Source organism: Bombus affinis, chromosome 7 (assembly GCF_024516045.1).
Source record: "Bombus affinis isolate iyBomAffi1 chromosome 7, iyBomAffi1.2, whole genome shotgun sequence".
NCBI classification, from domain to species: Eukaryota; Metazoa; Arthropoda; class Insecta; order Hymenoptera; family Apidae; genus Bombus; species Bombus affinis.
In genome coordinates this window covers 4,088,935-4,113,406 of record NC_066350.1, presented here as the reverse complement: position 1 = coordinate 4,113,406, position 24,472 = coordinate 4,088,935, and the positions used below count along the sequence as shown (strand labels likewise).

General features: G+C 31.8%; 3 protein-coding genes and 1 long non-coding RNA gene across 21 annotated transcripts; 2 read left to right on the top strand and 2 right to left on the bottom strand.

Moving 5' to 3' along the window:
• The first annotated feature begins 1,044 nt into the window (after positions 1-1,044).
• On the top strand, positions 1,045-2,982 carry LOC126918537 (methylosome subunit pICln). Of its 2 annotated transcripts, none has more exons than XM_050726553.1 (6): positions 1,045-1,335; positions 1,721-1,846; positions 1,919-2,064; positions 2,263-2,439; positions 2,512-2,601; positions 2,686-2,982. In XM_050726553.1, the coding sequence occupies exons 2-6, from the start codon at positions 1,728-1,730 to the stop codon at positions 2,775-2,777; spliced, it is 624 nt and encodes a 207-aa protein (XP_050582510.1). In that variant the 5' UTR covers positions 1,045-1,335; positions 1,721-1,727; the 3' UTR covers positions 2,778-2,982. The 2 variants fall into 2 exon arrangements, with proteins under 2 accessions (XP_050582510.1, XP_050582509.1); XM_050726552.1 differs by having other exon boundaries at positions 1,046-1,331.
• On the bottom strand, positions 2,983-7,982 carry LOC126918519 (regulator of nonsense transcripts 2). Of its 2 annotated transcripts, none has more exons than XM_050726507.1 (2): positions 7,913-7,982; positions 2,983-7,139 (listed from the first exon to the last, which is right to left on the bottom strand). In XM_050726507.1, exon 2 carries the CDS (start codon positions 7,121-7,123, stop codon positions 3,674-3,676), a length of 3,450 nt encoding a protein of 1,149 aa, XP_050582464.1. In that variant the 5' UTR covers positions 7,124-7,139; positions 7,913-7,982; the 3' UTR covers positions 2,983-3,673. The 2 variants fall into 2 exon arrangements, with proteins under 2 accessions (XP_050582464.1, XP_050582463.1); XM_050726506.1 differs by lacking the exon at positions 7,913-7,982 and adding an exon at positions 7,720-7,886.
• A 957-nt stretch (positions 7,983-8,939) lies between these two features.
• Positions 8,940-23,971, bottom strand: LOC126918520 (calpain-A-like). 16 transcript variants are annotated; one of them, XM_050726515.1, is made up of 17 exons: positions 21,932-22,172; positions 20,665-20,782; positions 19,968-20,117; positions 15,819-15,995; positions 15,176-15,363; positions 14,782-15,085; positions 14,533-14,714; positions 13,686-13,936; positions 13,442-13,599; positions 13,097-13,314; positions 12,959-13,001; positions 12,541-12,585; positions 12,215-12,344; positions 11,013-11,147; positions 10,214-10,341; positions 9,848-10,043; positions 8,940-9,772 (listed from the first exon to the last, which is right to left on the bottom strand). In XM_050726515.1, exons 3-17 carry the CDS (start codon positions 20,043-20,045, stop codon positions 9,687-9,689), a joined length of 2,319 nt encoding a protein of 772 aa, XP_050582472.1. In that variant the 5' UTR covers positions 20,046-20,117; positions 20,665-20,782; positions 21,932-22,172; the 3' UTR covers positions 8,940-9,686. The 16 variants fall into 16 exon arrangements, with proteins under 16 accessions (XP_050582472.1, XP_050582475.1, XP_050582473.1 ...); XM_050726518.1 differs by having other exon boundaries at positions 20,665-20,753; XM_050726516.1 differs by having other exon boundaries at positions 21,942-22,172.
• Positions 20,236-21,010, top strand: LOC126918543 (uncharacterized). Its single transcript, XR_007711356.1, has 2 exons — positions 20,236-20,393; positions 20,629-21,010. It is a non-coding gene; the product is annotated as an uncharacterized LOC126918543 (long non-coding RNA).
• Positions 23,972-24,472: the final 501 nt, after the last annotated feature.

The window sequence follows — 24,472 nt, the reverse complement described above, 5'->3', positions numbered from 1 at the left end:
TACTAACATTATTTTTATGTAATGATCATTCACTTTATTTTTCAAAAGTTTACCTAAAATAACCTGATTAAGCTACATCCATAGAATATCATTTTAATTTAACATTCTTTCGTAAACTGCGATATTATAAATTTTTTTACGTTACTGAATGTTTTATTTTTCTGTATATAAAAGAAGCATATCAAGTTTAAAATCAGCATTGTAAATTTTAGAAGCTTCGATTAAATATTAATTTGATTTATATTTTATATTATATTATAAAGTTAAATATCACAGCGATGTATTAATTTTATATGGTAGATGTAAAAACATGTAAATAGTAAATAGGGATTATTTTCATAGAAAAAATAGGAAGAACTTGTTTCACTTTATGCAAAATGTATGATAATGGATATTAAATATGATGGTTATTTACATGTATAAAGAATGTATAATAATGACAGCGAACAAATCATAAATAATAATTTTCCAAAATTAACAAGTATATATATAGATATATATATATATATATATATAATTACAACAATGCATTATAATATGCTTATTATATTGAAAAAAATGATTGAAAAATTGTTTACTGTTGTTAATAATTTCATATGTCTAACGTACTTATATATATTTATCATTAAAATAGATTTATAAAATATTCTTATATAGTTTCTTCATTATCATGATAACAATAATTTTGAAATTGTAAAATAAATATTGTACCAGTTAATAAAATAAAATATTATCCTATAATACAACAAAGTTGTATCTCTTACCTGTATATAACTTTTTTTCTTGAGAAGCTACTTGTTCTTCTATATATCTAAAAAATTATTGCATTTTTATCAATATCTAAATTTATTCGCAATTCTTGAATATTTGAGTAATTTAAAATAGAATTGAAATAAAGAGAAACATATTTTAAAGAGTCCAAAATTTATATACTTATCTATAACATAAAATTATCAAACAGTTAATATCTTTTTACTGTAATGTCAAAAATATGCAACAAAACTTCCCGCCCTTTCAAGTATGCTAGTGTAACATCTATGTATAGTTTATCATAAAAAAGTATTCTGCATTAATAGAGTAAAATACAAACACAACAGAGTGCGGAAAAGTTGTATATTTGCAAATATTAAAAAATGAAAAATCTTCATATTGATTGATTTTACCGATTGTAAAGCTTTAGTGAACTTTGTCGCGTATATATTTCGAAACGTAAAAAGTGATCTCGAAGTATTGTGTAAGAATTAAAGTTATAAAATCGTTGTCAAGTTTACAAGTTCGTTCATTTGGTGAAGAATTTTCTCTTCTTATTTATAATTTGCTTGCAAAAACAAGTAGGTAATGAATTTATACATCTTTAGATTATACATTAGCTAAATTGAGTATAAAAGACAAGTATTATAAAACTAATAAGATTGCTATTTTAAGTATGCAATTACGATTTTGTTTACTGCATTTTACGCTAAATAAAGTACATAATTAATTAGTTATGTCAACGAACTTGTTTTTATGAAATTTATGTTATTGTATGTTATGAAATGTATATACGTATATTATATTATATTAATTTATAAATATTTGTGTATAATGTAACGAAATTTATAATTTTATAAATTCCGGCATAATCCTTCATCTATTTTTGCCTCCTGTCTGTATATTTGTCTAAATAATTGGTTCATTTGATCAAATGCTGTTGGTCCTATATCTCAAGTAAATATTACAGATAAAAGATGGTAGTGCTTAGCAATTTTCTTGCACCACAGGAGGGAATACGCCATGAAGAACTAAATACTACCGTATATATTAATGATAGGGAAGTAGGAAAAGGAACTCTGTATATCACAGAGAGGTAAGTACTAACATGACGCAATTTTATATTTCATAATATATTCATATTTTAATATGATGTTCATGTTGGTAGTTTACTTTCTTGGGTGAATTATGATACACAACAGGGATTTTCACTTGAATATCCTCATATATCTTTACATGCCATATCACGAGATGAACAAGCACACCCAAGACAATGTTTATATGTTATGGTCGATGCAAAAGTAGATCTTCCAGGTATATTAAGTTCCCTTTGAATGCAATTGATTGTCTTTCAGCGAAGAATAAAATTTTAATAAAGTTCAGTAATATATGAAAATTAAATTATATACAGATTATTAATATTAAGAATCTGATTTTATTTTCTATGTAATTTTTGCTAAATATATTAAGATTTCATGTCTTTTTATTTTTTAAATATAATATTTCATACAGATGTAGCATTGCCACCAGCTTCAGATAGTGGTTCGGATAATGAATTTGAAGATGCGGATACACCTATTACAGAAATGCGATTTGCCCCTGACAATACAAATAATTTGGAGACAATGTTTCAAGCAATGAACCAATGTCAAGCTCTCCATCCTGATCCACAAGATAGTTTTTCTGATGGTAAATAAAGCTGTTTTAATAATCCTTTATTAAACAATCAAATATGTTATAAAAATTTACATATCTTTGTAGCCGAAGAAGATATTTATGAAGATGCAGAGGAAGATGATTTTGAACAGTACGATGTTGGTGCTGGTGATGCTCCCTACATTTTACCAACAGGTAATATTTAAAATTTTAATAGATTTAATGTAAAAAGAATCAATATTCTATAAAGATCAAGATTCTTTATTCTCATCCCTTTAGAACAAATAGGGTCAAGTCACAATGGTACAGAAGTAGATGATGCTATGGATATAGAAGCAGGTCAATTTGAAGATGCAGAAGAAGATCTATAAAGTATCGAGATAATATAATGCAAACATGCAATTTAGTATTAATTTATGATTACCAGTATCATATACCAAGGTAGATATGTGATATTATGGCAGACTGTATAAGAGAGCAGTATCAAACATAAAAACAGCTAACATTTATTTATATTCATTTTGTACACCGTAATAATATTTTAGATAAAAATAAATAATTGTATATCAAATTCAATTCTTTATTTGTATGCATATTTGTATTTGTTTTTTAGAAAATTATTGGTTTTTTACATTTATTTATACAATAAAAATGAAGCTTAATATAATAACATTTTTTCAAAATATCCGAAAGGTATACTAATATTTATAAAAGTTTATCCATTTTGACGAATAACATAATATCGTGATTAGTTCTAAACGTATTGTATCTTTTTTATTGTTAATAAAAGTTTAATTAAATTATTAAAAATATCGAAGTATAATTTATTAATACAACTTATTATATTATGTCAATATGTAAATTCTACAATTAAAATTTTTACGATAAACAATCCTGATGTTGAGTATTAGCCAAATTGATTTTTTATTGGTAATTTTGTATATTTATAATGTGGAAGTAACAGAGAAAAGACACCTTAGTCAAATACAACAGAGTTTTTTTTTTCATATGAATATATGAAAATACATATCGACATATATGACACATTTCTGCATTTTTAATATAAAATATGTTTTTACACTGAAATCTACATGAATGAGAATTCATATAAACAACATATAGATATGTATTTCAAAAAAAAAAAAAAAGTATTACGAATTTATTGTAAAACCTACACAAAAACATGAACATCAAATAGTTCGTATTTTAGATTCCTTGTTTTCCTGTAACACGACAAGTATTGATTTCCAACAACATTAAGATACATCTACCGTATCTTTTTGGGGCCAAATATAAGATCTGCATCTGGTGCACCTTTAGGATGATTATATTTTTGTCGTCGCTCTCTATTTAAATTTACTGTCACTGGCCTGGTACTCTGGTTAATTGTTTCTTGATAATCTTCTTCTTCTTGTCTTTCTGTAATATTCAGTGTCAATCTTTTAACTCGTTCTTTCTCTTCTTTCTGTTCCTGTTCTCTATTTCGAAGATTCATTGCTAATTCTGATGACACAGGAACTGCTAAATTCTTGTATTGTTGCTTATTACCTTTCCTTAACATAAGTACGAAATCGACTGTACTATTATCAGAAGGTCTTTCTTGCAGTTGCTCGTATGTTTTTTTAGTACTTTTTACATGCAAAGGAACTGAAATATCCACTTGTTGCGGTTTCACTGAATCTCGCATTCTATCTTGTATATTATCTGAAACCATCTTATCAAGAGCAGACAAGAAGTCATCATCTTCAGGACAACTTACTCTTCTAGGACCAGCCGGTAATGCTGCATTTAATTCTGTAACATCCATAATAACACCATCAGTACCACCTTCTGAAAGACTTTGATCTCCTTGGGTATTTTCTTGTGTACCCATAGTATAATCTCTTTCTGCATCAGCAGTCCAATCTTCTTCTGATTGTGCTTCAGAACAATCTTCAGATTCTTCAAAATGCAAATCAGCCACACCTTTTGCATCTCCACTACCATTTCCAGATGTTACAGCTATATCTTCATCTCCTTCAGCAATTACACCCATATCAGGTTCTGCATCACTACGTTCAATACCATCCTCTGCAATAGGATTTCCAAGAGTGGGATATAATGTATTTCGCAATTCTTCCACAGCACATTGTGCTTCTTTATAACTTTGAAACAATTGCATTTTTGGTCTCAACATTGTTAATGTATCACGATACATATAATCTATGCCCACTGGAAATGGATTTTCTGGAGTCCAAATAGGATCTGTATATTTGAACCAATAATAATTTTGGAAAAATATTAAAAAATAATCGAGTTTTTTCTTGCTAGAACCACCACTAAAGTACTGTCCACAAGTTTCCAATAATGTACAGACTAATCGAATTCTAAAAAGGTGGTCAGGTGGATCTAAAATACTTGGTATGGAGTGATCCATACTGACTCCAAATGTAATCAAAAGATACAACGTTCGGAAAATATCTCCACTTTCTACCATACGATAGTTATACAATTCTCCGAGATATTTAACCATAGCAATACGTCGTTGATTAAATTTTGGTAAATTAATTTCCATGCATAGTCTTATGTCTTCCAACACACCATCTACTACGTGAGGACCTATAGTTTCGTAATGTGCAACAAGTCCAGCTAATAAACTTCCTACACATCGAATGTTCAAATATTTAACATTGTATGCAGCAGTGAGGCATTTAATAGCATAGGATGATACACTTTCATCTTCCCAATCTAGTTTACGCATCCATTTGAGAACTTTATCTGTATTTGTTTTTGAGAGATCTTGGTATAATAATTTCCTTATAAATTCATGAATAGGTGGTCTGTCTTTCTTTGATACACCCCCAGTAGATTCTGGTGGATTTACATAATAATATGCATTTTCAATTATTGTTACATAACGTGAATCTAATGCAGTGACTGCCTTCTTACGCATCATTTGTTCTAAATATACCTTTGTCCTTTGATGTGAGTCTGGTGAACAAAATAGGTATCTTCCACATGTTTCCAACAAATTACAAGCCATTTCAATATGATGATGTGTAAAGTCGTGTAACAAAACTTTCAAGCAATATAATGCTTCTATCTTTGAATAAAGTTTAAATTTAACAAGTTCACCAATGTATCTAACAACTTTTACTTTTGATTCTATATTAATTTGATCCTTTTTTCGTACATGATATTTAAAGTCATGTTTTAACATTGAACATAAATCATTGCCAACATCAGGCATAACAGGATAAAGAATAGCTGCCAATCGTGAATAGAATGGCAGTAGATCTAAACGAATTCTAGAAACACCAAACAATGCTTTCACGAGCTTTTTCTTGTTATGTTTCGTGTTGAGATTCATTAAGAAGTGTACTGCCGCATTGTCAATTAATTCACGATTTACGCAATTTGGTAAATGCGTTATAAATGCATCTAGAAGTATTTTATTACTTATATTCGAAACTTGTGGTTCTTCCACTTCTGCCTCAGGTTCATCTACTTTTTCAGTTTCTTCTAGTTCATCAAATGTTATTTCCTCATCTAAAGCTTCTTCGCTTATTGGAGCATCTTGTTTAGGTACTTCTTTCAAATATGATCCTGGAAGGAATACTGTTAAGTCTGGCAAAACTTCATAAAATCGTCTGGTTTCTTCATCTCCCCACATATCTTCTAAAATACTATTTTCTTCTCCTTCGCTAATCATTTTCAATGATTCTTCTGCTTCTGCTTTCATCTCACTATTTACAGGAAGTTCTGGCATAGGTTCATCTAAAGTATCAGAAAAGCTTTGCACATTATTAAGTAAACGATCATAGGATACTTGAAGACTCTCAAGTTTTTCTTTTCTTTCTGAGCTCAGTTCGCCTCTGGTTTGTAAAATCTTTCGATTTTGTTTCTCAAAAGCTTGAAGATCCTTATGTTCTTTTAATAAATGTTTACATAATGAATTGTAGTAATCTCGTAACAATAATCTCACATTTTGTTGTTTATCAGGAGAAAGTAATTTGCTTTTAGGTATAGTTATACCCAACTTTTCGGATATTTCTCTTACTCTTTTAGATACAAGACCTGCATAATCTTCACCACAATGTTTGCAGAAGCTTAATATGATGCTTGCATTGTTATGTTCTTCTTTATCCATATTAATTAAAACTGTTAATGCAGAACCAAGCAGAGGTAATCCTTGCTTATGTGTGAAAATCCCTGCATTCACCAGTTCAGCATAAAATCGAAGATCGACTCTAAGTTTGCTTGGATTTGCAATTTTGTCCACAACCTTTAGAGATAAAATTCTTTGCCAATTCTCAAAAAAATGAGTTGAGAATTCTGCGTATGTTTGATGCAAGAAGCTGCATACCTTAATAGCAGGTGCGACATCTGTCATTTTTAATTTAGCATCTACCAAAGCAGTAGCAACTTCACTTACATATTTTGTCAAATTTAAATGTGTCATATCCTTTAGAACTGTATCTAATTGTGTGCTACTAAAATTTTTTAATTTCTTAACAAACGTAGTATTTCTTTTCAGCGTTGAATCTAATTTGCTAAAATATGTTTCTGGTGGTCTATTAGGATTTAAATTAGCTGCTCGAAGTTCTTCTTTTGCATTTAGTCGCTGTTCTGTTTCTTTTATATAATCAGTCAAATATTGTTTATCTTCCTCAGATACAGCATCTTGTTCTACAGTTGCTTCTGTGGCTTCTGGTACCGTTTCTTCAACTTCTGACATTGTTGAAACCTGTTATCTAAAATATATATTTTATTACACGTTTGTACAAAATGTCATTTGAAAAAGCTACTTATAATTGTTATGCATATAAGACAGTAACGATTATTATAACAATATATATATTAATTGTTACTTATTGATCTTTCTCTATATTACAAGTTATGTTAACAATATTGGAATATTAACACGAAAATGTTATAAAGAAGAGAATGAACATTCTTCTAATCTAAGCAATGAAAGTATTCAATAAATTATTATAATTTGTGTTTGCAAATTTATATACTATCAGAAATTATTCAGTTTTATATATAGAAATAAATTATATATATAAAATGTTTATAATTAATAAATATGTTATGCGAAAATAACATTTACTTATACCGTATAAAAAGAATCTCTTTTTATAAATGATATGATTTCTTTATATTTATTTAAATATATACTTGATATATGACATGTTTACATTCATAATAAGTAATACAAAATGCATAAAAATTAAATAAACTATGTGAAATAGATTGAAAATGAAAATTAGTACACTAATATTGTTTTATAGAATTATGTTACAAACTTTTTAAAATTATTTACTTTCTTACTTTTTAAAAGCGAATGAGGTTATTTTATGGCAGACGAAAACTGATCTCTTACTAACATCTGCTAACATCAACATGAAAAATTGCTTCAGCGTTTTGAATACACGAATATATATGTATGCACATGCTCATATGCATTAATTGATGTTAGTCACTATAAACAGGACAAAAATAAAAAATTTTATGGATCTCTTACATTTTATTTTTGCGATAAAAGATAAATTTTAATTATAAAGAATGACATTTCTGTTTTATCTAAAGGTTTTTATAAATTTTATAAATTTTATAAATTCTTTTTTAATTTCTTTTATAAATTCTTTTATAAATTTCTCCATTTTATAAATTCTTTAAAATTTAAAAACTTCGGTATAGATAACAAAATTAAAATTTATTGTAATACATATAGTCGTTAGTAAGTAAACATAAAATAATTGTATTAAAATAATTATACTAAAATTTATACTAGAAAGAAATACAGTTATAACTTTAATTACTATTTTCTAATTTCTAGTATAATACTAAAGTTAATTTCTATGTATAATATATACATATACGTAATGCCTGATAGTACTTAAATATATACAGTGCTATACGCACACACAGCTACATTTATTTATATATGTTATTCAAACTGACAGTAAGCCGCCAAGAAGAAATGGTTTAAAAGTTATGCTGCTCAGTCGTAATCAGGCAGAGATTAGATTTATATCTACCTTCATGATAGTGAAAATAATATTCCAAGTCAGTATAATCAGTGTAAAAGTGACTGCTGAGCCTTTCGAAATAATTATATTTTGTTGTGTATTCACAATAATAACATTAGGCTATTTGTTTTATTCATAATGAAAAAATTTAGATGATCGCGTAGTGACTGTGAAAAAAAGTTTTATTTTTCTATTATATAATAATCGTTGACACTAATTAGATTAAATTGAATTATATTTAAATTTGCGAGTATATGTGAAGTGTGTTTTAAGGGGACAACTAAAATATTTATTCCCGGATACATCTTTTACAAAGTGGTGAAACAGATTTTTTCACTTTCTAGGTATATTTCTAGATAAAAGCATCAATCGTTATAGCATTAAAAACAATTTGCTTTATGATTATAAATTCATTATGCATTGGAAAAGTTGTAAATTATTTCAGGTCTGACTTACTTGATCGTATAATAGATAAACGGGAACAAGATAGACAAACGGTTGAATTCAACAATACGTAAGTTTAATTTATCTTATTAAACTTTTTATTGTTTACAATATCCTTCGTAAAAATATTTTTTTATATATCATAAAAATACATGGCAAAGAAATTTTTTACAATAATTGTGATAGAAAGAAAATAAAAAGATATTTCTTACACTAAATACAGAGTTCTTAAACATTATTTAGTGTGAAGTATATCAACAGAGTTTTGGATCTTATAATTTTCGTACACTCGGTAATTGAACGAGAAAGAGATGATAAAGCATGTATAAAATATAGACTAGTTTCCGATAAAATAAATTATTATCATTTTAAGTAATTAGATTTTATAGGTACAACGATACATTAACTAAGGCACGTTCTCTTTACATGTATAATAGTATCGACAAAAATACAAAGAATAAATTATTTATTATAGATAGTAAAATTTTATGTATGTTTTTCTTCCTTTCTATGCACTTTTCGAAAGGAATTGTGATACTAATATAAACTTTATAAAATGCCATACATTTAGATTTATGGAACATTACTAATAACATATATCTAAACAAATATTCTTTCAATAAATATCTTGCGTTTTTACTTTATGTTTGATCAATGTACAATTAGCAAATTGGAAAACAGCAGTATAGAAAAAACAATTTCTCAAGATGAAAAACGTGATGGAATCGTCAAGTATTTCCTAATACATACACAGCATGACAAAAGATACGAACAAATTTATCTTCTCTTATCTTTATCAATGATTTTGATACACGTATTAGATTACGAGTATAACGTTTTCTCTATCCATTCTTCCATTGTGAATGTCGCCGTATTAGTTAAGTCTGGATCTCGTTCTCTGAAAATATCTGAGAAATGGAAATATTCGTTAATTTCTGTATTATGATATAGATGTCCTATTGTATTTATCGATATTCGTTTACCTATCATTGTCTTGAGTCGAACTGCGCACATGATGTAATCATCGAAGGTGATCATACCATCCTTCGTTCCGTAACGATGCACCAAGATATTTAAAATGTGATTATTGAGTCGATAGCCTGCGCTATTTAATGCTTGCCTCAATTCAAACGCACTTAAATATCCCGATTCGTCTTTGTCGTATAATTTGAACACAGCCTGAAAAGCAAATGTTTTGTAAAGTCTTTTGTTCTCGTTTAATTACAGCTATTTCTTTAATAAATGGAAAGTGGATGATCCACCAAAAAAATAATCTTTCCCATACACTAATCTATTTATCTAATTTTTGTTTCAAATTGTGAACAATTGATGGCAATAAATTAGCGTACCCTCCATTTCCTTATGTCGTTCCATAATGTTCGAAATTCTTCAAATCCGAGTTTTCCAGAGTGATCTACATCTAACATGGCCACCATACTACGGCATACATCCTTGCTGAACCCTTTATCATTCGTTTCTGAAATATAGAAACCATTTATGTTTATAATATTGAACGTTATAATCGATTAAACTTAAATGTATTGATTATATTGTACATTTTGATCAAACTTCTGAAACCTTACAAAGTAGAAGATATTAAAGGATTATCGTTAGATATATAATTGAAGATGGCAACATCACAGATATAAAAATATAAATAGACAACAATAGGTTATAATTATAATGAGATTATATGGTAGAGCTACAGATTTTTATCGACATTTTGCATTCGAAGTCCGATGAATTATTTTCAAGCAACATCGTTAATGGTTTATATGTATATGTTCTATATGAAAAAGGCACATGCACAAACTTTTTTGATTATTCATTCTTTGAGCTTTTTTGCCTCGCTTCTACAATTATACACATACGTTTGTTATTTGTTTCAAACAATTAGTTATAAATTACGTATTATATTTAACAATCGGATAAAATGAACTATGCCTTCTTAATATAAAATCTGCGGTACTATTATCGAGGATTGAGATGTTAAAAAAGTTAAAAGGAAGAATTACGATTGCGTTCTAATAACTCATTTTTCTTCTGAAAAGACCTAATGTTTCAAAATATCTGTTTTCTATGTTACATACGTATGACCTGTAGTGTGAAGTATGTACTATGTAAGTACTAGACTAGACGATGCCTTACCTACAATCTTACTGTACTGTTCATTATTACAAACAATGCCGCACAGCAGTGAGATGAGAGTGTCGATAAACGAACCATTTCCTTGTACAGTTTCAGGGGCATGTGCCTCACTACGACGCGCCGACTGTGGTAGTTCTACCCGTAACATACAGCTACATGTTAACATTAAATTTTACATATGTACATTCGGGTCAGATCGATCAATATACATGTTAAAAATCACAAATTTTCAATACTATTACAGATATTTTCATTAATTCGTATACAAATCGTATGTATTATCAGCACATTTGATTCTTATGTAAAAAAAAAGCTTTATCTAGAAATGTTGTCAGGTTCCTATCACTTTTAAATTGTCTTGATATTTTTAATCGTAACAAATGTTAATTTGGAAGTCAATTAAAAAGTTCTGATCGAACAGTTTATTAGTCGTATCATGTTACGTTAAGAAACAATTTTAACCAGAACGTAAATTAATTACAGTATAATATGGACTCGAGGTATTTCTATCTCCCATGTGGACCCAAATGTATTTATGTATAGTATGAAGTAATTATACAGCAAGTAACAAAACATGCACAATTACGCGAATGAAATTTGAGTTGCATTAGCGTTCACACAGTACATAATTGATTCACGTGAAAACAAATTAATCGAAGTGCTACGAAAACAGAATGCATTGTGCCATTTGCGTGTCTTTCCATAAAATATTCTAAACGAATGAACGATTGATGACAAAAAAGCGTAATTACGTAAATTGTACTATGGTCAATAACAGCAAACGGTATTAAATAAAAAAGCATTATTTCGGAAGCTTATTGTAAGAAAGTAAAGGTATAAAAGCTTTCTTCTTGAATAATAAGCAGACAGCCGTAACAATTAAATAAAATCAATAACTTATTTCTAACAGAATCTTCTCTTAAAAATATATACAATATGTGTAATACTATATCATGTGTAGCGTGATATAGTAGATATAATACTGTACATGTACATTATATAGTATATATAATAAACAGATATTAACCGCAATTATATAAGATGTACACATTTCAATTATATTTAAATACCTGTATAGTGAAATTAAGATAAATGCGAAACATTTTTCTCAAATTTACTTATAACGTGGTCTTTGGTATTACTGTAACTGAATTATTTTGATATGCGGCTAATATAAACAAATTAAGTACAAATAACTATACCTTTTCGCATTGCAAAATCTAAAATTTCCTTTAGCTCCATCCAATCCACTTCCATATCGTCACCAGCGAGCTTTTTGAAAAATTCTCGAACTTTGTCTGCATTACGGTCTGGATCTGGTTCTTCTCGAACCTTGAACAGATAAAAATATAAAAATTTAATAATACATATAAAGATAATTCATAAAGTCCAATATCACAGAGATTTTATTAATTATTATTAGACGTACTATATTAAACGTTGCATTTGCATTTGTTGTAAAAATTGTAATTGGATCTTGTTAGTGCGTGAATTTAATTAAAAACATATTAGCGTGCGCTTTACTTACCTTATCTCCATCTTCGTGTTCGTTATCACCTTTGGGATTAATGACCTAGAAGCCAAGCAACATCAACATGCGAATTGTTATGAATTATTAATTAAGATTCATGATCATCGAGTAAATTTTCTTAGATCAATTTGGTTACACATTGGTAGTTGGGACCAAACACATACATGGTAGATCTATACTGTAATTCATATTCGATATTCTTTAAAAGCATTATAAAAGCTTAACAGTTTAGATTTGGGTTATCAATATGCAAATGCATAATGTAAATAATGAACTGGTTTTCAGTTCGTTACTTGTATTACAATGCGTGTTAATGAGTTGTTCAAAATTAATCATCATGCTGACTGTGCACGTACATCAACTGTGCGATACATTGATTGTGTAAAAAACAAATATTAAACACTATCTCTCTCACCCTATCATCAATTTCTCCAACACCAACTTCATCGTCATTTTCTCTGAAAGAATATAGTTTTAATATCAATATTTTAGCTTCTTTTTCTCTCCCCCTCTCTTCTTCCATATTTTTTAATTTAAGGAAGAGATTACTTACTCCATATTGTTCTTATTTTCGGAGAATATTCTCAGCAAAAATTCACCCTCTTCATTAGGGTCAAACGTACTTGGAACTATGCAATATACACCAGGTGGTAATTTGAAACGGCACGTTACTTCTCGTAAATTTATAAATGCTGGCGATCTTGCAACTGACGCGTTGTACTTGAAGAAATTAATGTCCAATGGCTTGGGTAATCGTTCGGGGTACTCCAACTGTATATTTGCAATCGTTGTAATCAGCATATTATCTCCCATAACCGTAACAAAATTGTACGAATATTTAAAAATTACTAGGATGTGGATCCTTTTTTAACATTATCAGTTCTACATAAGTACATACATGGTATATGGCAAATCCAATTGTCAGACATTCTGCACCCATTCTTCTCTGTGCTCGCCTATTTTTCTGCATCAACGCAACAATGACTGTACATTTATCGTCATCTTCATCTGGGTACTCGAGAGTAATTCGGTATTGCGGATTATGCCAGAAGGTTTCTGCGAGCCACATCAAAAATAACATTTATTAGTATTTTAAAATAACAAGAATACTATGACGAATACTAACGAAAAGGCACATTTACCTAAAAAGTTCCTACATCCTCCTGCCGTAACACCGCGTACCCATTCTCCTTCGAACACGCTCATCTCCCATTTCTTTTTACCGGCATTTAAATCATCTTCTGTCAACGAGTCTGGATTCAAGTTACATATTTCTAGTTGCGTAAAATATCGCGTAAAATCCTGGAATGACATCCAAAATTCACCATCCATGTCGAAGGTCAAGCCTAGCTCTTCCTTCTCATGATCAGGAATGAATCTCCACTCTGGTGATCTATTAAACAAACATTCATTTTTGTAGTATCGTGGACGAGAGGTCTAAGAGATATCGGATGAACTATAAATAACGTCGGCAGAAAGCCTAAATGCCGACAGGCCCAACAATGACCCTGGTCACGAACGGTTGGGGAACACGTGCGTGGTGTGGCTAAGACAAAGGACAAAGGGATGCTAAGAGAGAAAGATGAATTAACAGTTAGTGTTAGTTGAGAAATCAGAGTGTCAGTTGAGAAACCAGAGGCTGTTAGTTGACTGACTAGAGAAGTCAGGGAGTGTAAATCGAGAAGTCATGGAGTGCGAATTGCGTTGTCGAGGGAGAGTGGTCCGCGTGAGAGAGAGCGTTGGATCCGTGGTGACGAGAGTTGCAAATCAACTATCTAGTTGTCTTGATTATAATACGTTATTGTGATTAGTTCACGTTAAATAATCATCGTTTCCTGTTTAACCAACATCTGTTTAATCTATTGTAAATAAACTAATTGTAGTAAAGATCGTACATTTTATACTTAAAAACTTAGCACGCCACATTTCATCGAGCAAAAGATTCTATATTCTGGGTAAATCAGCTCGAATCTGATATAAATAACTTACTGATCGCTCCACGGACCATTCCATTCTGCCTCGTTACCCCATGGATTTCTAAGTCTAAGTAGCGGTATTTTCCCAAATTGGTTTGGCGTTTGAATCTCTACATATTTGACACGTGTAATACTGTAAGCATGGCCTCTGATCAGTCCTTGAGGCGTCTCGGCTTCCAATATATTTGGATCAGGCTAAAATAATAATTAGCTTGATTACGCTCATTCAACGAGTACAGAAGATCAGAAACTTCGGGTCTACCTCTATCGAACAGCCCATTAGCGAGTTTCTTTCGTAAGCTTTTAGTAAAATACTAAATAGATTTGGAGGGGTTTGGTCCATCTGATACATTTCCGTCACACCACCCGTAAAATCCTCCATGGCCTCACACGTAGTTCCGCCTTTCAAAGCTTCGTACGAGCCATGAAGCTTCGCGTACGCCTTTTCCAAAAGAGCACTCCAGAATTCGTTTATCTCAGCCGAATGCAGGTATACCAATTCGCCGCGGTAGGTCGGTAATCTGTCGTCAATCACCACGTCTACCCATCTACCGTATTGCCAGAATCTGTTTAACGTTAATACGTATATATGTATGTAGATTTAGCCGAATAAACGTTTTCAATTTACGCAGTATGATAATCAACCGTGGGAATACCTGAAATGAAATATGCCGGCGTAGTTTTCTTCGAAACTCTGGTCTTCTGGGACTACTTGGAAAAACAAATTGGCATCCATAGTGAGATTTGCGACTGCTGCCAGCAGCCAACAATCTCCTAATTCGCCTTGCTGAACGTCGAATCTGGAAAAACCCTCGACGAACAGTTGAGGGTTGTCCGCGATTTCCTGTAATCAAATACTCCAATGTAAATATCAACAATTATTCGGAGATTGTATTTGGAGATTTCTTTGGAGATTAAAATTCAAGTGACATCGAAATGGGAAAATGTTTTAAACCATGTACATTGCGTAATATGAAATAAAGATACAAGCAAACAGCTTGAATAGTACTTTGACGCTCAATCGACGTTATACATCATCAACGGCTTCCTACAGGTTTTTATTTCTACGATACGATACTTGGTCTTCGATTAAAGTCTCAAAAATTGCAGCCGAAGAAAGAAAATATCGAAGCAAATTGGATGAATATTTTCTATGTAATATGTTCTAGAACTCTGTAATTACGGTACAAACAAAAAAAAAAAAAAAAAAAAAAAAACAGCTTAAGAAATATAGATACACGATACATGACATCGTAAATTATAAAGAGTTCGAGATAAAGATAGATAAAAATGATCTACCATCGGTCGTTTCCATTCTATATATCTGTCTGGCCTTTTCGAGAAATATAACGATGAATCATCCGCTGGAAATTCGGGATCTTCGAAAAGTGTCCCCGTAGCCAAACATTCTTGCTTAAGTTTGCTAAAATCTTGAACCGCTGCTCGGGGTCTGAAGCCAGAACCCTTTTCTCCTAACTGGAACAAAAACAATGCCTTTCTACACAGTCCTAAGCTTTTTCATACGAAATCTTTTTTCTTCGTAACGATAATTTGAACAAACAATTCCTACGATAGCCTACGTTATAGTAGGGTTTCCCAATAAAATTTGCGGTTGTCCTTAGAGGTTTGTCTTTGTAAGTGTTTTTTTCTTTTGTTGATTTCGATCGAGAATTTAAGCTTTCTTTTTCAGAGAATTTTGTATAAGATAGAAGTTTTCCTTGAGCGATATTAGGAATCGTGCTTTTTTTCTCGATACTGATATTTCTGGCATGTTCTAATTTTGGCGACAGTTTCAACTCAGCTACACCTTCCGCTATATAATTTAAGTATCTGTAATTCGTGTACTTTCGTCGTTCCATTTTGATATATCGACGAGTAAAACTGATCGTATACCGTAACCGAAATTACAATTGTGTACACAAAATTTCACTAGAATTATCTTGTTCTGACTAAAAGTGAAGAAGAATGAAAATATGCGCCTAGCTGTTTTAACGTATAAATACTTTTACTATAATAAACAAACTGAAGTGTATGTATACTCTCGATTGCGGACGGAAGTATACTGTGGCTGGAAACCTCTCATTAATTTTATCATATATGGCAATACATTATTGCAAACGGAAGAAAGCTTGACCACAGCTATTTCAGATTACGTATCGAGATATGGTTGGTGCGGTTTAAAAAGTGCGCACAAAGCAACTTCTCGTCATAGACGTTAGTATCTTAGTCATTTAGCACCAGGTGATATCAGTGATATACCAGAGCTTTGTTACTTTGCAAATTTTATCAACAAAAGGCTACTTTTATTAACATATCAAATTTTATCGACATATAGCTACTTTTATTTGGAAAGGTAAACGTTATCAAATTTTTATTGTAAGTGAAATGGTTTTCTACGTAGAAAAAAATGCTGATCGTTTTAAACATTTACTATATCGATTCAGTATGTAGCCAAGAGTATTGTGTAAGCGGACAAGAATTAATTCCTTACGCAATTAGAGAATAAGATATTTTAATCTGGGTCTTAGTCCCGTGTGAAATCCTTTGTAGCTGTATTTACAGGATACTTTTTATTTATTCATAGAAGAAAAGGTTGTTTCGGATCTCGTGTTAATAAACTTAACAAAACACGTTCTCCTATCTAGAGTATTTTTCTTAGTGCACGTGCGATGAATGAGAAGTTGAGTAATAACGTGTACACATGACGCATGATAGGAGCATTTTGTTTAATCATATTTCTTGCAAACACATCACGAGAGATAAAGAATGCGTACGCGTCCATTGAATTGTCAGAACGGAACGTCATCATCTTTTAAAATGATCACTCTGACTTTGTTACTCTATTCTTCACAGCACTTGAATTAATTTTTCTGGAAATAATATCGAAATAACAATGCTACAATGCTTTCTTCCTATCTTCTTTCTCATAATATAAAAATATTTCATTACCTCTATCTCTCACCAATCAAACTTTAACTTTAACTTGTTTAACTGCGTTAACGAATATTTAGGAAAAAGCGATAAAAAATCGTTTACGAATCTAGAGACTTAAAAAGTCACATAAATGTTGGAATGTTCGTAACACTTCAGTCGCGTAGCTTTATTTAATTCGAGTATGACTTCCGGTTTTAAACTGCTCTTAAGTATCATGCGTGCACTGAATGCAAATGTCATGTGTGAATCTTATTATTACGCCAATTTTTCTGCAGTGAATTTGTTCAAGTAAATACTGACGTAGTTAAAGCAATTAGATTATATCATCACCGGAATGTGTCCGTTAATTTTCAAAGACAGTACCGAAAGAATACGGATAAATGGTTTAATTAACACAGATGTAACGTAGTACATGATACGTATCTAAATATGCGAACAGAATATCATTGTTAGAAGGTTGCTAAGAGTTTAGGATTAATTAAATTAATGGGTGAAAGTAATTAGGCGAAGCCTATATAATGATAAATAAAGAGTATGTTTAGAAGAAGTAAATGTAAGGAAAGCAGTAACATATTTTATGCAGAATTTGTAAGGAGTCACATATAAAACCTGAAACCGGTTAATTATCATAATAATTAAAAATAAATACCTGACGAAATGTTCAAACATGCAATAAAACGTGAACGAAATTAGTTGGAAGGTTAGCGTCATCAGATACACACAGCAATGAATTAAACGCATTAAATGTAATTTTAAGTTGCAGAATGCATCTGAGAATTAGTAACGTGATACACACACATACAACAAAGATGTTGAGGAAAATTAATACCATGTATATGATTGTTGTAGAAAATTCTATTTATTATAATTTTTTTTATATAGCTAAGATCTACTTCATATTTCCCTGAAGTAAGATTATCAAATAATTATTAACATAAGATTAACGTAGTCATTTGTTGTTAATAAGTGTAGGATATTATTTAGTGCGGTGAAATTGTAGAAAGACTGACTACCCTTTGATTTCGATGATTTTTGGATATGTTCCAGAAATCGATGTTTTGAACAACTTTTTCCTATACATATTTGGACTGGACTCGCTTAGTTTTCGGGGTATTCGCGACGAACTGCCGATACCGTTACAATGAATTCTGTCTATAGTCGTGCGTCTGTGGCAACGTATATATTGGTATTGGTTACCGGTAGTTTTTGGCGAATATCTCGTAAACTAAACGAGTCCAGTCTTATACGTATAAGGAAGAGTTGTTCAAAACATCGATTTTTACAACATATCCAAAAATCGTCGAAATCGAAGGGTATTCATCAATCTTTCTACAGTTTCACCTTTAATGTAATAAGACGCAATAGCAATAAAATTTACGCTTTGTTTAGATTTAAACTGAATTAAGAATTTCATATAAATGACACAAATATTTCAGTCGTGTTAGTTAAAAAAATAATTACTTGTACAATTATTCCATATAAAATCAAGCAAATAGTTTATCGCTTCTACCACCATTAAATGAGATGCGAAAATATACAGAGTATTTCAAAATGTTAAAAGAAACATGACCTATTAAAAGCGTTGTCGTTCAGATAACGACGTATAATAACAACGTAGTGGAACAGCATTGTAAGTGACTGATTAAAAACCTAACAATAAAAAGTTGGTCGTCGCTTTAGAGAAACGCGTACCACTTTGATGTTGAAAAGAGACGGGAGGAATCGTTTAACTTCGACCGCCGCCTTAACGAATACATCGTCGAGCGCAGCTCCGTTCCCATCACCGTAATAATAACTCATTTTCCACAATGATTACACCCTGATTGGAGTATCTAGTAGCTAGCTTATGTCACGTGTTCGTTATATGGAGCCAAATAATTCAGACTTTAGGCGATAAATGAAAGTCACACAGAAATTCCAAAGCTGTTATTCCACGGGTTTTCACAGTGCGCACACAGAACCGTTACGTTGACAAGTCTGGAGACACGGACTGAGATCATTCTCCTCTTACCCTTACCTAGGTTTCGTCACGCAACACGGCTATAGGCGCCATAACGCAGACGATTCTTCTGTGGAATTTTTTTCTAATAGCAAACATCAGCCATTGTATACGAAAAAAAAGAATCCGATCTGTTGACATTCCGTTCCCTGGCATAATTTTGCAATTGCAATTCGTCAAACTGTCCATATACACAAACTACCAGTATAAATAGGCTCTATAACTCGTCTATGTTCGATTTCATTCGGCTCTGTTCGGTATATTTCTATACTTTTGGAGCCTAGCGCATGCGGTTTAATAGAATAACATATACTCCATCTATGAAACATGTCGCGAATTAACATATAGAGCGCGATTTTTTAAACTTTAAATACATCCTTGCGATCTAATTTCCAATTAACTTTATTGCGTAATCGATGTTGAACAGACGTTTAACAATTACTTTGACTTTGTGCAATACGAACCTATTCCTGTAATTAACAGCCATAAAATTGTAGCTTCATACTAATACTCACTTCCGCTTTCGACGCTACTTGTTGTACAAATTCTGGTTCGACCACTTCAGGTTTCCATCCATACGAAAAGTGATTCATTCTGCTGTTGTTAAGATTTGACAGATCTTTATTCAGGATTCCGAATTATCCGTCGTTGTCAGAGTGCCGGAACTGTACGGAAATGTAAAATCAATAGGAACGTGTCACGCGTCGTACAAAAAGATCTTTTTAATATTTAGATGTATTCGATAAGAGTGAGAATAAATAGCGAGAGAATAAATCGGCTGATAAAGACGTCTTTCTGAAACGTTGTGAATGATAACAACTTGCCACTTCGAGCACCAGTTTTTATGTGCTTCGACCGTACTGACACCTAACTCATTGAACAAAACTTGAAAACGTACATGCTTTTTAACGTAACTCGATGGTTTTCCGATCGATTGATAGGTAAATTCACCTTCGTGAAATGTACGTTATACGATTCGAACTTACACATATACATATATCACTGAACTCTGGATTTATTGTTAGTATTTCGTTGAACGTTCACACATCACACAACGTAGATGTGGAAGACGAATGACTAATATTTTAACTACGTATACGTGCATATATATGTCGTGAATTTGTAGCGAATATATCTATATAATTCACCTGTTATATACTCGTGTTTTTATTACAGTTTCGTAACGTTTCAGTTACTTCTGGCGTAACTAACCTGTCTTCCAGTTCCAAAGTGGCTCACGCTATGGATTATTGTAACGGAGCGTAATGTTGCTTTAAATTTCGTAGTTTATGTCGTTGTTGCTTGAAAAATCAATTTTCCTTAAAAGAGGCTGTTGACCAGCGAAGTGAAGGTGAAAGTGAATACATATGGTAAAATTGAAACATAGTCGATTTAAAATCTCATTGATAACCGGAATTTTAACAATATCGCGTACAAGTTTTTCAATAGATGCGATAGATACGAACAACTTTATATCTGAATTTTTTCAATCATAATAGTCGGCAAGTAAATAATTATAATAAATGCTTATTTGCGATATTAAAGATAATTATTCGTACCTTACTATTTTCGTTATTCATAACCTTATTATTTTTTAATTTTACTTGAATATTAGTAAACGTAAAAAGATTGATTCAGTTTTAGCATGGATAAGACATCATATTTTTGCGTAGTATAATGTTAAGAAAAAATATGATGCTCTGAAAGGATGTCATGTGAAAGTATAGGCATTAACGATAACGATGCGTCACACAGTTTTCGAGCATCGACCTCCAAATCTAGTCTGACGTATCACTACCTTGAAGTACCTAGATATTGATCCACGTTAATAGTAATTATGAAACTTCAAATACAAAAGATTCTGAGTAATTTTTACTTTTCTGCATCTTTTTGTTCCTCGCTTTTTTAATCAACTTCGCAACTCAAAAGAATCCATCAAAAGAGTAATCAAAAGAAATTTTCAATGTCTTCTATACAATGTACGATATTCTTTGATCTTTCAATTCTGATTCATTCGTTTCAATTGCCAAACAAAACGATCATCCAATTTTTCGAATAACATATCTAATGGTTATCAACAACTTTACTACTGAAATATAGTTGAAAACAAGGTGTAAAAAATAAATGTTATATTTTTTTAATCATTATGTCGCCATTATTGAAAATTAAATTATTTTCTACTAGAACCGTTGTCAATTCTCAATTGATTTGTGTATCACATGTCGATATGTAATTTGAGTAAGACGTTCGTTTAGATAAAGTATATTGACGGATAGAGTGAATATCAATAGGAAATCAAATCGTTCACGGTACGTCGGTAGTGTTATAATGTCAACATCACTACGATACGCAGAAAAGCTTTCATTCGCCGTATATTCCGGTTATCCAACGAAATTCAATTCCTCAGCGATCTTTCGAAGTAAAAATGATGTAAACACAAAAGAACTCTTCGTGTCTGATATTTAAATTTCGTTTATACCATTAATTACCAACAATATTTACAATATGGTCGAACGATAACGCCGAAATTTTACGACAAAACCCACGAAGTCGCACTGAATTTATCTTGTTAAAAACCTTTGTTAAGGTATTTTGGTACTTTAGTTAAGAAACTCAGCCACGATGCCGTGGAAACATCTTCGGTGCAGAAATACTCGAGAAACACTGACTTTTCTTGAGAGATAGATCTCTGGAACGGAAGCATCCTCCCCGCTCGATGAACGACGGCGCGGTGTCGGCGCCACGACGCGTCGTGACGCCCAATTATTGCATATATAGAAACATATGCAGTTATATGTAAACGCTATACCGTCTAAAATTTCTCTGTTTCATTGTTTTTTTTTTCGCTCATTTATCTATCTAAATGTAGAAAGTAAAAATATGGAATTCCACTATTTATCTTGAATGAATCAAGCATAACAATGATAAGTTTTAGTGTTTACCAGTCTGTTTAAATTAAAAAAAAATTTTCTTTCCAGATAATATCGTTCGTGGAACTATTGTACCGAGAAATAGGCAGAGTGATAATGTATATTTAGGGATTATTCTGATAAATTGAGTCTTGGGTGGAAGATCGTCAAATATCAAAGAGATGCAATATAACACAGGTAACGCAATAAGCGTAATCTGTTGCTACATCTTACACGATGATATAGTTTGAAAGACATGCTCGTGCCAAAGAAAATAACGCGTTGTCTTGTAATCTTTACTGAGATGCTTTTTCTAAAGTTTAATTACGAAGATCTAACGTGCAATACTTTTGTAAAATTCAGCCGAGCAAAAGAAACAAGAAACGATCGATTAATTATTAATATACCGGACGTAATAAAACCTGAATAACGAAATCCCAAGCATTTAAATTAATATTTCTATTTTATACGACATCTGCAAAATAAATATCAACTAAACAGTATCGTAAGTAACATGGAAACGATATTTTGCAAGGAGAAACAGTCGCTAAATGAAAGATAGGGAGGCTTTATGTTGGAAGCTGGTTTGAAATGTGGCAACAGGAAAACTGGGGAACAACCTTGGCAGTACGAGACTAAAAATACAAATTTCGTTTCACGTTATAGTCGGCATCGTGTATACGAGGGGGTTCATTTTAGGTTAAGGCTAAATTTGGCAGCGTTCCAGATGGTGCTTGAGAAAAAAAAGGATTTCCCCTTACTGACATTATTCGAGCATCGTCCGCCGACGCGACGTCTCGACTTCATTCTCGCTTTTACCAAGTGAATTTATTTCACTGGCGGTGTATTCGCTCGGTGGAATGTCTTTCAGGCGTGTAAATCAGTCGTAAAATGTTATTAAGAAGGCGGATAAAAGAGAAGAATAGAAGAGAAATTAGTTGATAAATCACCGGGTGTTGTAGTTTCTCGTTCTATTAGTTTCTCTTATCGTCTGTTTAGATATTACACCAATAGGCTTGAATGTTAGCGGTTTTAACGATAATCATTAAAAAGTATGCGACTGACCAAGCACGGACCTTGAAAACGGCATTCGCTGGATGATGGATATCACCTGAACCAGACAGTCCTCCTCGGAGCAACCGTGACAAAAGATTGTAGCGACCATATGTGGACCATGTGTCCTCTGGTGGTTTAAACAAGATGGGATTCCTACGAATAAATCACCTTTTCTGCAGAAATTAGCATCTATGCTGTTCGTACGAATTAGTGCGAACCACGTGCATTCCACACTGACGTCTTATTCCCTTTTAGGAATTTCGAGTAACGCGATCTATCACTTTTCACGCTGTCCGCGATCATACAGGCAATCTTGGACAGACGAATGATGAAAAGAAAGAAACCGAACATAATATGCCGATGATACGTCGTCGGAATATCGTCCTACAAAAAGCTTACCCTTTTAAAAATTTGTAGGTTCTCGAGTTATCGGTGCCGTCGGCGATAACTTTCACGTAATAGTAAGAATAATTCGACATCTCTTTAATGAAGATACCGCGGTAAATATAATCGCGAGCGTACGAAACTGTAGAGTAGGTGGCGAGATTGTCGAAAGGATGGCACAAACGCGCACTGTTCGCCGAAAACTACACTCGAATTGTCGTCTGTAGTCTGTACCCCTTCTTCTTCGTTCTATCGATGCCTGCTACTATCTGCTTGTCTGCTCGTTTGCAGTTTTCTTCGCTTATACATACCTATATTTTGAGACGCCTGGACATCTGTATGTTTGACCGAGCTATCTCAAGAATTTATATCAATATCAAGATGACAATGTTATTTCTGTTGCTCGACATTTTACGACAAAGATTTTACGATATTACGTTACACGTTGCGCTCCAATTGTAAAGAAATTCATATTTCCGGTCAAACCACATACAATGCGTGTAGAGTCTGTCGACTTTACTTACCACGATACTATAGTGTTTTTCCTTTTTTTTTGCTTTTTAATAAAGTTCTGAAAACCTTCTCATTTAAATGTTACCGAATGAAAAAAAAGAAAAATGCGAAAAAGATATTCGAGTCAAGAAATGGCACGTAAAAATTGACACTCGGTG

What these genes read in the sequence shown, in the direction of transcription:
- LOC126918519 (XM_050726507.1), bottom strand. Translation starts at nt 7,123, where the DNA reads ATGTCAGAAGTTGAAGAAACGGTACCAGAAGCCACAGAAGCAACTGTA.
- LOC126918520 (XM_050726508.1), bottom strand. Translation starts at nt 16,378, where the DNA reads ATGGAACGACGAAAGTACACGAATTACAGATACTTAAATTATATAGCG. An exon ending in TTGGATTTGCCATATACCAT is followed by an intron (nt 13,315 to 13,441) that starts GTATGTACTTAT and finishes GCAAATATACAG; the next exon opens with TTGGAGTACCCCGAACGATT. An exon ending in GAAAATAAGAACAATATGGA is followed by an intron (nt 13,002 to 13,096) that starts GTAAGTAATCTC and finishes ATATTCTTTCAG; the next exon opens with AGAAAATGACGATGAAGTTG.
- LOC126918537 (XM_050726553.1), top strand. Translation starts at nt 1,728, where the DNA reads ATGGTAGTGCTTAGCAATTTTCTTGCACCACAGGAGGGAATACGCCAT. An exon ending in TGCAAAAGTAGATCTTCCAG is followed by an intron (nt 2,065 to 2,262) that starts GTATATTAAGTT and finishes TATTTCATACAG; the next exon opens with ATGTAGCATTGCCACCAGCT. An exon ending in TCCCTACATTTTACCAACAG is followed by an intron (nt 2,602 to 2,685) that starts GTAATATTTAAA and finishes TCATCCCTTTAG; the next exon opens with AACAAATAGGGTCAAGTCAC.